The following is an 11,980-nucleotide window of genomic DNA, read 5'->3' as shown; positions in this document are numbered from 1 at the left end:
TTCCTAAATTGGAGGGCCCAGAATTGGACACAGCTCTCAAGGTGTGGCCTCACCAGTGCTGAGTGCAGGAAAGGAATCATTTTCCTTGTCCTGCTGGCCACATCATTCCTGATCCAACCCAGGATGTCACTGGCCTTCTTGGCCACCTGAGCACACACTGGCTCATGTTCAGTCTGCTGTCAATGAAATGAGGTGCATTGAAGTATTTTTGAGTGAGGTAAGTACAAAATGAGATAAAACACTGGAGAAATAAGCTTGTAGGGTCTGACTTAAAGTGGCACAGGACAGTGTGTATTGCAGTGTTTGTGGGGTACCCACTTAAAATACTCTTCACACAAAGAAACCTGTGAATTCAGTGGGAGACATCTCATGTAACTGGGAGGAAATGTGTGGAAGAAGGGTGGGGCTGGCTCCTCTTGCTCCAGAAGAACCAAGAGCCTTGTGGGTTTTTCTCTTCAGATACAAAACACCTTGCAGACATTAAACGCAGGATGGATGACCTTGAAATTTCTTGTGGATCATGACTGATTAGGGACTTTGATACCAAACACAAGTGCTGGCATCCTTCTTGGGCCACGCAGGTACTCCTTATGATAGTTAAATTCCAAGCTTCAAATGCCACCCCAACTCTTAAGTGCATCAAGAATTGTAAGGCTCTGTATGGGTACAGCCTGTGGTTAGGCAAGAGGCTTCCTATTCAAACAAACCATGCCACCGTTGTTGACAATGAATATTCGGCATCTTTCTCTGACATATTAATGGCTAGGAGGCTGATGAACTGTGTGTTTTATTTATTTGTGCAACTCTGTATTTTTAGGTTTCTGAGTTTTTTCCCCTCTCTCCCACAGTTCCACAGGGTGCTCTTCCTATGTTACTCAGAAAAAGCATATGGACAGACTTGTCAGTTTAACAGTCAATGTGAACAGTAATTACAGCACTAAGAGCTTAAAGTATTACAATAATTCATTTTAATTACATGTTTATTCGGTCATAACAACAACTATAAACATAAGTACCATTCAGCTCTTTGCAGATATATGAACTTACTAACATCAAATCTTTACCAGAATCACATATTCTTACAGGTGTCCCAGACACAACATTAACTTTATTAAGCAAAAGTCCATAAATAGTAAAAAATGTCCTCTGTTTCACATTGCAGCGTTCCTCAAGCATGTACGTACAAGTTTGGAGTAACTTCTCCAAATCTATGTGTCATAAACTTCCTTAGCTGTTTTAACAACCATAGAGATGATTTTTTTTTTGCCTGCAGCAAAGCCTTTTGTCCTTGAGCAATCTACAATTAGTATCGCTCTCAGCAGACATGAAAGTTCATTTCTGAAATGAATGTGGTGATGAAACACAATATAATATTATCTGCTCATAGCTTGCCTACACATTCTGCCCTCATTATAAATCTTTCAGTTTTAACACAGTCTCCCATGAACAATATATCTCCCTTATATCAGTTCTTTATCTGCATTACCTCTCTTTGAAGATCTTAAAATGGTTTGCCTGCAGCAATGGAGATATACTTACAGTGGCGTGTGTTTACAGTCAGTTCTTTTCCTTTTTAATATTTACACAGTATTTCTTAAGGTTGCTACAGTTTATGAATCATGTACATTGGCATACGTTTTCTGAAAGGTTCACAGTGCAGTATTTTGTGGCCTAACCAAACTTTGTAAATGTCATTAAAAATAAACTTTTTTTTAAATATAAAAATAGAATACTTTATGTGTTTACACCAGCAAACCCAGTACTATCCTATTCTAAACAAACTATACAGTAGTATGCACAGAATTCCACAGGAACAGAAATGACATGATGTTTGCCCTAAAGTTATAGTACTCTTCCCTAATGAATAGAAGTTCTGTTTACTATCTCTTTTCAAAACTGTTTCTCTGGTCATAACTTAGTATTAAAAGTAGATAATTCACTGGGTTATGTGATCCAAGAAGAGAGGAAAGAGAGTCTAAAGCCATTTCTTCTTTTCATCAGTCTTCTCTGCTCTTCAGGGCTGGTATGAAGAAGTTACTGATAAGCCTGCTATAGTGGGTGTCTTTTTTAGGTCAGGGCTGCCTGCAACACCTCTGCTCCTTATTCACGCCAGTAGCTCCACCCAAGGGTAGGTGGCAGAGCTTGAGCTGCTCCAAGTGACTCACCAGACAGCAGCCTTCAAGTTTTAATTCTCAGAGTGATCCATTGCTTACTGAAAGAAATGGAGGCTTTTAATTTTTCAGCAAGAGATCTGTTGCTATAGACTGTTTGACTCAAAGAAATGGCTGCATGTTGGAATAATGTTGACACTAGGAATGCTTTAAGCTAGATGATTTTCCCTTTGTTTTGTGTACCGTCTGACTATACCAGAGAACTATACCAGTATACTATACCAGTAAGACATAGAATCATACAATGGCCCAGGTTGGAAGGGACCTTGAAGATCATATAGTTCCAGCCCCTCTGCTGTGGGTACATTGATGAATGTTGAAAATTCCAGGGATGGGGCATCCACAACTTCCCTGGACAACCTGTTCCAGTGTCACCACCCTCACACTAAAGATTTTTTCCCCAATATCTAATTTAAACCTACTGTCTTTCAGTTTAAACTCATTTCCCCTTGTTCTGTCACTTTATGCCTTTATGAATAGTCTTATTCCATCTTTCCTGCAAGTTCCCTTCAGGTACTGGAAGGCTGCAATTAGGTAACCCCAAAGCCTTCTCTCTTCCAGACTGAACAATCCCAATTCTCCCAGCCTTTCCCCACTGGAGAGGTGCTCCAACTCTCTCATCATCATGGTTGATGATTGATGTCCTTCCTGGGATGGGGCCCCAGAGCTGGATGCAGCACTCCAGGTGGGGTCTCACCACAGTGGAGCAGTGGGGCAGAAACCCCTCCCTTGAGCAGCTGGTCACACTGCTCTTGATGCAGCCCAGGATACAAGTGGCTTTCTGGGCTGGGAGGGCATTTTGCCTGCTCATGTCCAGCCTCTCATGCACCCCAGGTCCTTCTTGGCAGGGCTGCTCTGGATCTGTTTCTCCCCCAGCCTGTGCTGATACAGGGGTTGCCCTGACCCAGCTGCAGCCCTTGCACTTGGTCCTGTTAAAACTCATGACATTTCCACCAGCCCACTTCTTGAGCTTGTCCAGGTCCCTCTGGATGGCATCCCATCCTTCATGTGTGTCAACTGCACCACTCAGCTTGGTGTCATCTGCAAATCTGCCAAGGGTGCACTCGCACCCTTTGTCTCTGTAATTAATGAAGATATTGAATAACACTGGTCCCAGTGCTGACCCCGAGGGACACCACTTGTTCCTGATGGCCGTCAGGACTCTGAGCCATTGACCACTACCCTCTGGATGTGACTATCCAGCTAATTTCTTATCCATCTAACACTTCCCCCATCAAATCCATCTCACTCCAATTTAGAGAGGACGTTGTGGGGTGCCATGGCAAAACCTTTAAAAAAGCCCAGGTAAATTACATCTGCACACCTCCCCTTTTCCACTGGTGTAGTGACTCCACCATAGAAGGCCACTAGGCTGGTCAGGAAGGACTTGCCCTTGGAGAGGCTATGCTGGTGTCTTGAATTCTGGTGAAGGACCGCCCTGTCCTTCGTGTGCCTTCTAGGAGGATCTGTTCCATGACCTTCCCAGGCACAGAGCTGAGGCTGACAGGTTGGTGGTTTCCAGGGTTGTTCTTTGTTCTTTTCTTAAAGACAGGTACACTGTTCCCCTTTTTCCAGTCACCTGGGACTTTCCCTGACTGCCATGACTTTTTGAATATCATGAAGAGCAGCTTGGCAACTGCATCAGCCAATTCCTTCAGAACTCTGAGATACATTTCATCAGGTCCCATAGACTTGTGCAGGTTCACTGGGTGGTCATGATCCTGGTCTTCGCTTACAGTGGGAGGGGCTTTGCTTTCCCAGTCCTCATCCTGTTATCCATCCATTTAAGAGGTGTGGGAAGAGATGTTCCCATTGAAGACTGAGGAAAGAAAGTTAAGTACCTCAGACTTCTCCTTGTCCATCAGCATTGCTTAACAGAGGGGGAACACCTTCTTTGGCCTTACTTTTCCAATTAACATACCTGTAGAAGCCCTTTCTGTTATTCTTTGCATCCCTTGTCAGGTTCAGTTCCAGTTTTTTCTTGGCCTTCCTCACCCACTCCTTACTCAGTCACACTTTTCTATACTTATTTTACTGCACACTGTTTGTTGATTTTGATTTCTGTTAAGACACCATGAGGATTACTATCTTGGCTGCCTAGGTTCTTAGAAACCTTGTTGATGTAGTTCAAAAATCCAAAGTTTTCCCCATGTGGAATGAAAATACATTTTAAACTCTTGTAATTCTCATTGCATTTCTTGGCCTTTTGTATGAAAACCATTTCTGCACTGCTCATTATCCTAAAGTACATGCACAGTAACAGTCCTTCCAGCCATACTGATTGATATTCTACTTTCATGGCATTAATGATGAATCTTTGTTCTTGGGTCTGAACACACATTAATGACAGTTTGTGGGAACTAGCCCTGGATGGTAGCACACCATATTTCCTTTTGGTAAATTGATGGTGTTCTCCAAATACTTGGAAATTACTGTGATGGTTTATGGAATCCTGTATCCTTAAACAATATCATATTGTGTCCTTTTACTAGTGCAACTTGGGCAACAACATAAACATGTGCAACAGTGTTCTCACAAAGACTGGGCAGTAAAAACTAGTGGACAAAATGTTTTGCTTTTTGTTCATACAACTAAGAATGGATTTTCCTTAATTTCAGACATACCCATCATGTGTCAACATCCACGTCTGTGTTGTCTTGTGATGACAGAAGAGAAGGATAGGGAGCAATGCACTTCACATTGACATAAGTAGCATTGACATGAACATAGTGTTCCCCAATAAAAGTGGAGAAGATTGTTGATATTTTTGAAACAAGTTCAGAAAATGCTGGACGCATCTCAGGTTTCGGATGCCAGCATTTCAGCATGACTTCATACCTGCCATTCAAATAAAAGAAGTGTTCAATTATGAAATCACATAGAAAGAAAAAAACCCAACTTCCTCTTTCCTCCCAGAGTCTCAATTACTGTAGTGCTAGAATCATCAGCATTTGCAGAAGCCTTTGCAAACTATTTACTTACAGTGGATCAGGGCAGTATTCAGGTTGCAGCAGCCTTCTTCCTTGTAGTAGGTAAACAGTTATATCAAAAGAATTTACATCAGGATAAGGCGGTGCCCCTCGTGTCATAAGTTCCCATAACAATACACCAAAGGACCACTAAGAAGACAAATAAATAAATAAATAGTTAAAGGGTTGGAGGTCTTTACATTCCTGTTTTAGAAGATAGTTTGACAGATTTAACCATTCAGCTGTATGGATTTTCCCTTTGAAAAGTTGTTTTACTGCATTCAGCTTTCTTTTAAGTGGGCTAATAAATGCTGTAGGTACTTGAAGAGCCACTTAAATAAAAGCCAGAGAATCTCATCTAAGTAAATGAAAGAAAATAAAAGCCTATAGGCCTGCTATTTTGCTGGTATAAATTGGCAGACCTCTTTTGAGGTTAATGGAGTTCTGCCAGTTTACATGAACTGATGATCTGACTAACTCTGTGTAAATACGTGCTGAAGACAATATAGATGGTGAAAATTTTATGCATCACAAGTCAGTCTGAATCTGGATTGAATGGAGAGCTAAAATACAAAGCAATCCAGCCAACTGACTTCATTGTAACAATTTTTTCTTCATAAATGGCCAGGTAGTACTTGAGATTACTGTAGGCAGCCAGTAAGTATTTATAAAGCTAATAAAGTATTTTGGAGAGCTATGAACTTTTACAAGTCTCCAAGTTAACCTGTTGTGTCAAGCTTTCCAGAGCCCCTCCTATAGCAGGGTTCAGCTCCAACCTGGCTTCTTGGAATGTCCTTAGTTTCCCTTGGAACAGGGTTAAACTCCTAATTCTTTCCTAAGGAGTAGGATAGAATCAGGTCAACAACTTCTTCCTTTGTGATTGGGACAAATACACTTTCTGGATGTAGAAAGACTCTTTTATTCTTATGTGAACAAAAGCTAGATTCAAATAAAAGCTTTGATTTGGAGGTGTTCCATTAATTAAATACTAGAAAGATGCCTCAGGCAATATAAAAGAAATAAATAGGTGATACAAATATGTTTGTACATTACCACGTCTGACTTTGTTGTGAACTTCTGGGTTTGTAAACTTTCTAAAGCCATCCATTTCACTGGCAGTTTAGCTCCTGTTTTATTGTGCACACTGTAGTATTCCTTATCATAGACATCTCTAGCAAGACCAAAATCAGCAACCTTGACAGTGAATTTTTCATCCAACCTAGAGAAATGCCAAAAGGTATTATTTGATGAGCAGGCAAGATTTACCATGTTGGTGAATTATAATGACTGCCTTGCATTTTTGAGATGGTGACTTTGTGTAGCAGTACTTTATTTGGGATCTATGAACTAATGTAACACTGAAACAAAAGTGCAGCAAAGTATATTTGTCACCCATTTAAAACAGTGAATGAACTTAGGAAATGACAGATACTGTTTTAATAATGCAATTTGAATTACAGTTATTTCAAAACAATTGCTATGTATAAAAAGATTTTTGCTAATAGTCTGTATATCCTGATTGAGTTCTACATAATTTCTTTCACAGCTGTTTTTTCTTCTGTATCCTTAAAACCTGCTAATTTTTATTTCCCAGTCAATGCATCACCTTTCCTACTTACTCTCAGTTTTGATGAGGAGGGATCCATCATTATCTCAGTGACTGCCTTTATGTAATAATGTAGTCCTTTAACTAAGGATGAGTTTGGTGTCTGTTGTGGGGGAAAATGATGGCATAACAAAAGTTCTGTTGGGGTTACAGTTCAGCCATACCAGAAGACCTCCTTAGCTTTGCTTCTTCTAAGCTTGGTATTTGTCCTGATAAGTGGTATCATTGTCATGAACAGAGTGTGGGTGTTGGCATTTTCAAGCCTATCCTTCTTTACATGTGCAGACCTAGTCACAGCAAGCACTTTGTTTTGGGCTTCTTTACAGCATCACACAGTCACAGAATGGGTGTCACTGGAAGGGGCTCCTGAAGACCATTTAGTTCACCATTATCTCCCCTGCTCAAAGCAGGGTCTGTTACTGCAAGTTGCTCAGAACCATGACCAGGTGGGCTTTGAATATCTGCAAGGATAAGGACTTCACTGCCTCTCTGGCAACCTGGGCCAGTGTTCAGTCATCCGTATAATAAAAGCATTAGTATGTTTAAATGCAATTTTCTCTATTTCAGTTTGTGCCTGCTGCCTCTTGGCCTGTGCTTGGGCACCACTTAAAAGAATCTGGCTTCCTCTTCTTTAATCCATCATATCAGGTATTTATACATATGGATAAGATCCCCTTGAACCTTCTCTAGGCTAAATGATCCTGTCTCTCTCAATGTCTACACATGGCATTTCCCTTGAATTTATGAATTTTCTGTCTGGACAAATCTGGTCTGTTGAAGTCCCGGTGCATGGGAAAGAACCATCTGCTGTATTTACTGATGTTGTAACTTAATCTGATGAAGGCACTAGGAGGGAACTTTGATGGGTCAACAGGAAACAGTTTATGCCATAGGAGTCTCCTGCACCTCTTCCAGGATAGTGGAATAGAATTAAGAGTCCCTGAGGACTACATTTGCATGCTGGCTTCCTTTCTGATAGATATCACCACTGTTGCAGGGCCTGTACTGAGTGTTGGATTGCACATGGCCACTGAGGAAAGTGGGTGTTGTGGCAGAAGCTCTCCAGGCTCTAAGTGCTGATCCCTATAGAAGTACAAAAGCAGTCATTCAATGGCCGTGTGAGACCCTGACAGCTATTCCTTTCTCACCCAAGGAAGAGACATTAGGCCAAGGGGAATGTCCTGTTGCCACTTATTTGGACTTTGATTAGATGAACTAGGTCTTTCATTCAGTAACCCAATGCATTTCTTCTTAGGAAATCTGAAAATCTGCTTGTGGCTTTTTTCATCCCTTAAAAAAGCCAATACCTGTAAAAAAATGTTCTTTTTCAGAGGCTGTTCAGCTGCACAGGTGTGCATCCTTGAAAAAAGAATAAGACACCTGATGTCATGGGTTAATGACCATTTTGCAGCCAGAGTTCCAGTTTATGATGTGCTAAAAATTAACTTCCATATTTAAGGCTGTGCCTCATTAATTCACATCAGTGATAAATCAGCATAATCATATTGGTAACTCCTGTATCAGTTTGTCTTTGTGGGAACTGAACTGTCTGGCTTCCCAGACACTAGTAAGATTCTTTGAATGTTAATTTGTGTGCCTAGTTGAGCCAAAGTAAGCTCATACTCATGTAATGAAAGGCTACTGTCAAGAGGTCTCGCTGGTGTTTCTTTGTGTTCCTGTTTTTCTCACAAAGTTCCCCTGTGTTCCCCTCCCTGCTGGTTAGGTGTGGCAGCAGAGACATGCTGCTTCTGAAGAGGCTGGGTTGAGGCAACAGCAAGTTGAGGCAACAGCAGTTTAACTTCCCTTAGGAGATGCCTTTTAAACTCTAACCAATGATTTTGAGAGGCTACACTTTCACCTCAGCTTTTCTATTTCTCACACTCAAAAAAACCTTATGTGTAAGAAATGAGCCCTTAGCAAGATGAGTAGCTCATCAGTATGCAGGACAAACATCAGTGTAATTGCAGAGCAATGAAAAACCACCATCTTTTGACTAAAAACCAGCAGAATCCTGGACACTTCAGTTTATCTCATCTCACTGTTATATACAGAAGAGTGTGGTAACATGGCTGCAAGTAGATGTTTGTACTTACATACAGTTTCTTGCTGCCAAATCTCTGTGGACAAACTTTTTACTTGCAAGGTATTTCATCCCTTTTGCGACCTGAAGGCCAAATCCAATTAAATCTTTTACTGTTGGATTCTGCAAAATACAAATATTTATGATAAAATGAATGGAGAAGCTTTCTTTAGGTTTTACACACCTCTCCTGCCACCAGAATGATCAAGAAAGGTTGGTGCTTGTAGTGAAACTGGTTTAAGTTTAGGTCATCTTCTTACCCCCAGTGAGAAAACACACTATACGAAAACAAAAGAGCTGACAGTCTCCAGAAGAGTAGAGTTTGCAGCATAAGCAGCATAAGTAGAACATTATGCTCAATGCTCAAACCTCAGCATCACAGTTGATACACAAAATTCATTTATGTGGACTTAAGAGTGACAGCATGTAACTCAGTAGAAGATACTATGAACTTGGAGTTCAACAGCTGGAGATGACCAAGAAAAGACAAAGTCCTATTTGGGACAAAATAGGTGCATCAGTATGATGTCATGGAAAAGGCAAATGAGACCTTAGCAGTTACCAGAGGAAGATTTTTGGCAATGATTGGTAACTCTTTCTGCTTGTCTACATGGTGAGATGATACTCAAAACGTTAAATATCAAAATAAGTATCAACATAAACATATAAATATTTTATGGGCAATCATACAACTTGTTATGTAATAGTAATGATCCTATAGATTTTTGTATTTTTGATATTGCTCCTTATAATTATTTTCTGTGGAACAATCTGATTCAACTGTGGTCATTATTCTATTTATTTCAGGAGGGACAGTGGCACTACTTACAGACAATGGCCCTGGTGCTTGCAGAATGAAAGAAGCTCAAATGGTAGCAGATCCCAGCCTCAGAAAACTTAACTCCTCCAAAAATTTGTCAAAATGCATTTCTTTTAATTGTACTGGCTATTGCTGATTGCCATAAAAGCAAGGACAAAATCCTATTGATTCTAACACTGTGAAGTAGGTGAAATACTACAGTATAAAGTGGGCTTACACTGCCTGAGGTAAGATCTGTGGTCTCCCGCTTGAGAGAAAGCAGTGAGGCACATTTGAGGAATCTACAGTCTTTTAATAGAAATGCAGAAGACTGCATTGATAAGAGAATACTCATAGTTTGTATAACAGTTCCTGTTTTTCTTTCTTAAGAAGAAAAAATATTGATAATAAATGGACTGTGACACTAGCTGGACATGGAGTTCCCTTACCTAGGAGCTGAAAGAGCAGATGTTGATGACTGGCACAGCTGTGCTAAAGTCAACAGAGATGTGCCAGTTTAACCAGCAGATGATTTGGCCCCTGGATGGAGATCTCATAAACACATTTGTTTATAAAGAGGCTTATGGATGGGAAATGAGAAATACTATTGCTGATAATTTCTGGGAAACATTCTAGAGAGGAATTTGAGGGGGAGGGGAAGGAGTGGCAGTGCTGTGGCTGGGCTTGATGCCAGACTAAGCAAGTGCTAAAGGTTAAGGTGTAGTAACAGCAGTAAGTTGCAGACATAATGTAATTATGAGAGCTGGTAACCTGCAGTGTTGGAGCAGGGCGTGGCCAGACTTGCATTACCATTTACACCTCACCAGGTACTTACATGAGTCTCATTCCTAATGAAGTTTCGAAGATCTCCATGTTTCATGTATGGAAGAACGACTAATGGGGATCCTTCATTGGGCAAACAGATTCCCAGGAGCGACAGAACATTGGGATGAGTGAAATCTTTCATGATTATTCCTTCTTTCAGAAACTGAGCTACTTCTTCAAGGTCTGTAATCCCTGAGAAATCCAGTAATAAAAGGAGGTAATTAAAAGAAACAGAAACAAACTAGGGTTCATTTCCCTACAGCATTGTCATTGCATAACAAAGTGATAATGAGAGACTACAAACATGCTCTCCAGCTCCCACATTACAATCAGGTTATGTACATTGGTTTTCCTCCAATAATCAAACCAAAATAACCAACAGGCTGTTGGTGATTTTAATTCTGTTTCTCCATTTCTTATTTTGTATGATTCAAAATTGAATAACAACACTCGAGTGAAGTCCTTAATAAATGTTGTTATAATATCTTCCTGTTTTTCCAGCAGCTGTGCCCTCTCTTCAGCAATTTAATTTCCAAACCCAAATCTTCAGTACTCAGTAGAAAAAAAAAAAAATGATGCTACCTTTCCCTTATTTTCCATCATTCTTTTCTTTGTAGAAGAAAGATATAGACATTTCATTTGATGTAAAAATATATGCCAAGGAGTTGTGGTAGTCTGAAGTAATTGGAATTACTCCAAAGATAATTCTGATTCAGCTCAACTAAGAATCTTTGTTTGTGAATGTATATACTTCACTGGAATTTATTGGTTCAACCCAGTTACCTTTGGAATTAACAGTAATGTCTCAGTATTAAACATGTAACTCACTATTCAGTGACTTCACAGCACAATGAATTTTCCTGCTATCGTTATCCAGCAATGTCCCATGGTACACACAGCCAAAATGTCCTGTGTAAAAAAATGAGCCATATTAGCTTTAAGAAGTCAAATTAGCTTTCTGGTATTTTCCATAATTGGGTGGCAATTATACTGTAAGAAAGTGATCACACTCCATTTCTGTCCAATTCCCAACACTTGTAATATATACTTCCTAACTAACATATTAAAATAAATGGAATAGGACCATTACATAAAACCACCATTCATAAAATCACCATTATGTAAAACCACCATTACATAAAATGAAAACTCTATTTGCAGCATAATTGGTATTTCTTGACCTAAATGGAGAGTATAAATAATGACAAGGCTGGCGCCACAAGTATTTCATGTTCTTGTAATGGCTATACACACAAAACCCATGTCAGCCCATTCCCATCATCTTCTCCTGTGACAGAGGTGTCAAAGCAGGACACCTGGAAAGCACAGGGAGCAGTTAGGAGCCAACATGACCACTGGATTGGTGGTTCCCAGTGATCTGCAAGCCCTTGCTAAGTGGTCCACTGGACTGTACAAACTTGATGCATCTGACGGAAAGGACAGCCACTCTGGGACTACAGTCACTCAGGTCTTGCTATTCCATGGAAAGTCTTGAATGTTAAAAGTGATGTGTTGATTATGGATGCTTTG

General features: G+C 40.2%; 1 protein-coding gene across 4 annotated transcripts in view; it reads right to left on the bottom strand.

Annotated features, from left to right (window-relative positions):
• Nucleotides 1-791: 791 nt before the first annotated feature.
• Nucleotides 792-11,980, bottom strand: part of MET (MET proto-oncogene, receptor tyrosine kinase) — a 90,083-nt gene continuing 78,894 nt past the window's right edge. For 3 of the 4 annotated variants that reach the window (XM_083859275.1, XM_083859272.1, XM_083859274.1), the window contains exons 16-21: nt 11,279-11,359; nt 10,461-10,642; nt 8,840-8,949; nt 6,194-6,359; nt 5,154-5,290; nt 792-5,009 (exon numbers count right to left, since the gene is read on the bottom strand). In XM_083859275.1, the coding sequence (XP_083715401.1) occupies nt 4,799-5,009; nt 5,154-5,290; nt 6,194-6,359; nt 8,840-8,949; nt 10,461-10,642; nt 11,279-11,359 (887 nt within the window). In that variant the 3' untranslated portion in view covers nt 792-4,798. The remainder of the gene's footprint in view (nt 5,010-5,153; nt 5,291-6,193; nt 6,360-8,839; nt 8,950-10,460; nt 10,643-11,278; nt 11,360-11,980) is intronic. The other variant, XM_083859273.1, reaches the window with a different exon arrangement.

This window comes from Zosterops lateralis, assembly GCF_965231275.1.
Source record: "Zosterops lateralis genome assembly, chromosome: 4".
In the NCBI taxonomy this organism is placed as follows: domain Eukaryota; kingdom Metazoa; phylum Chordata; class Aves; order Passeriformes; family Zosteropidae; genus Zosterops; species Zosterops lateralis.
Note: the sequence above shows the minus strand (reverse complement) of the source record. Positions and strands in the feature narration are given on the sequence as shown.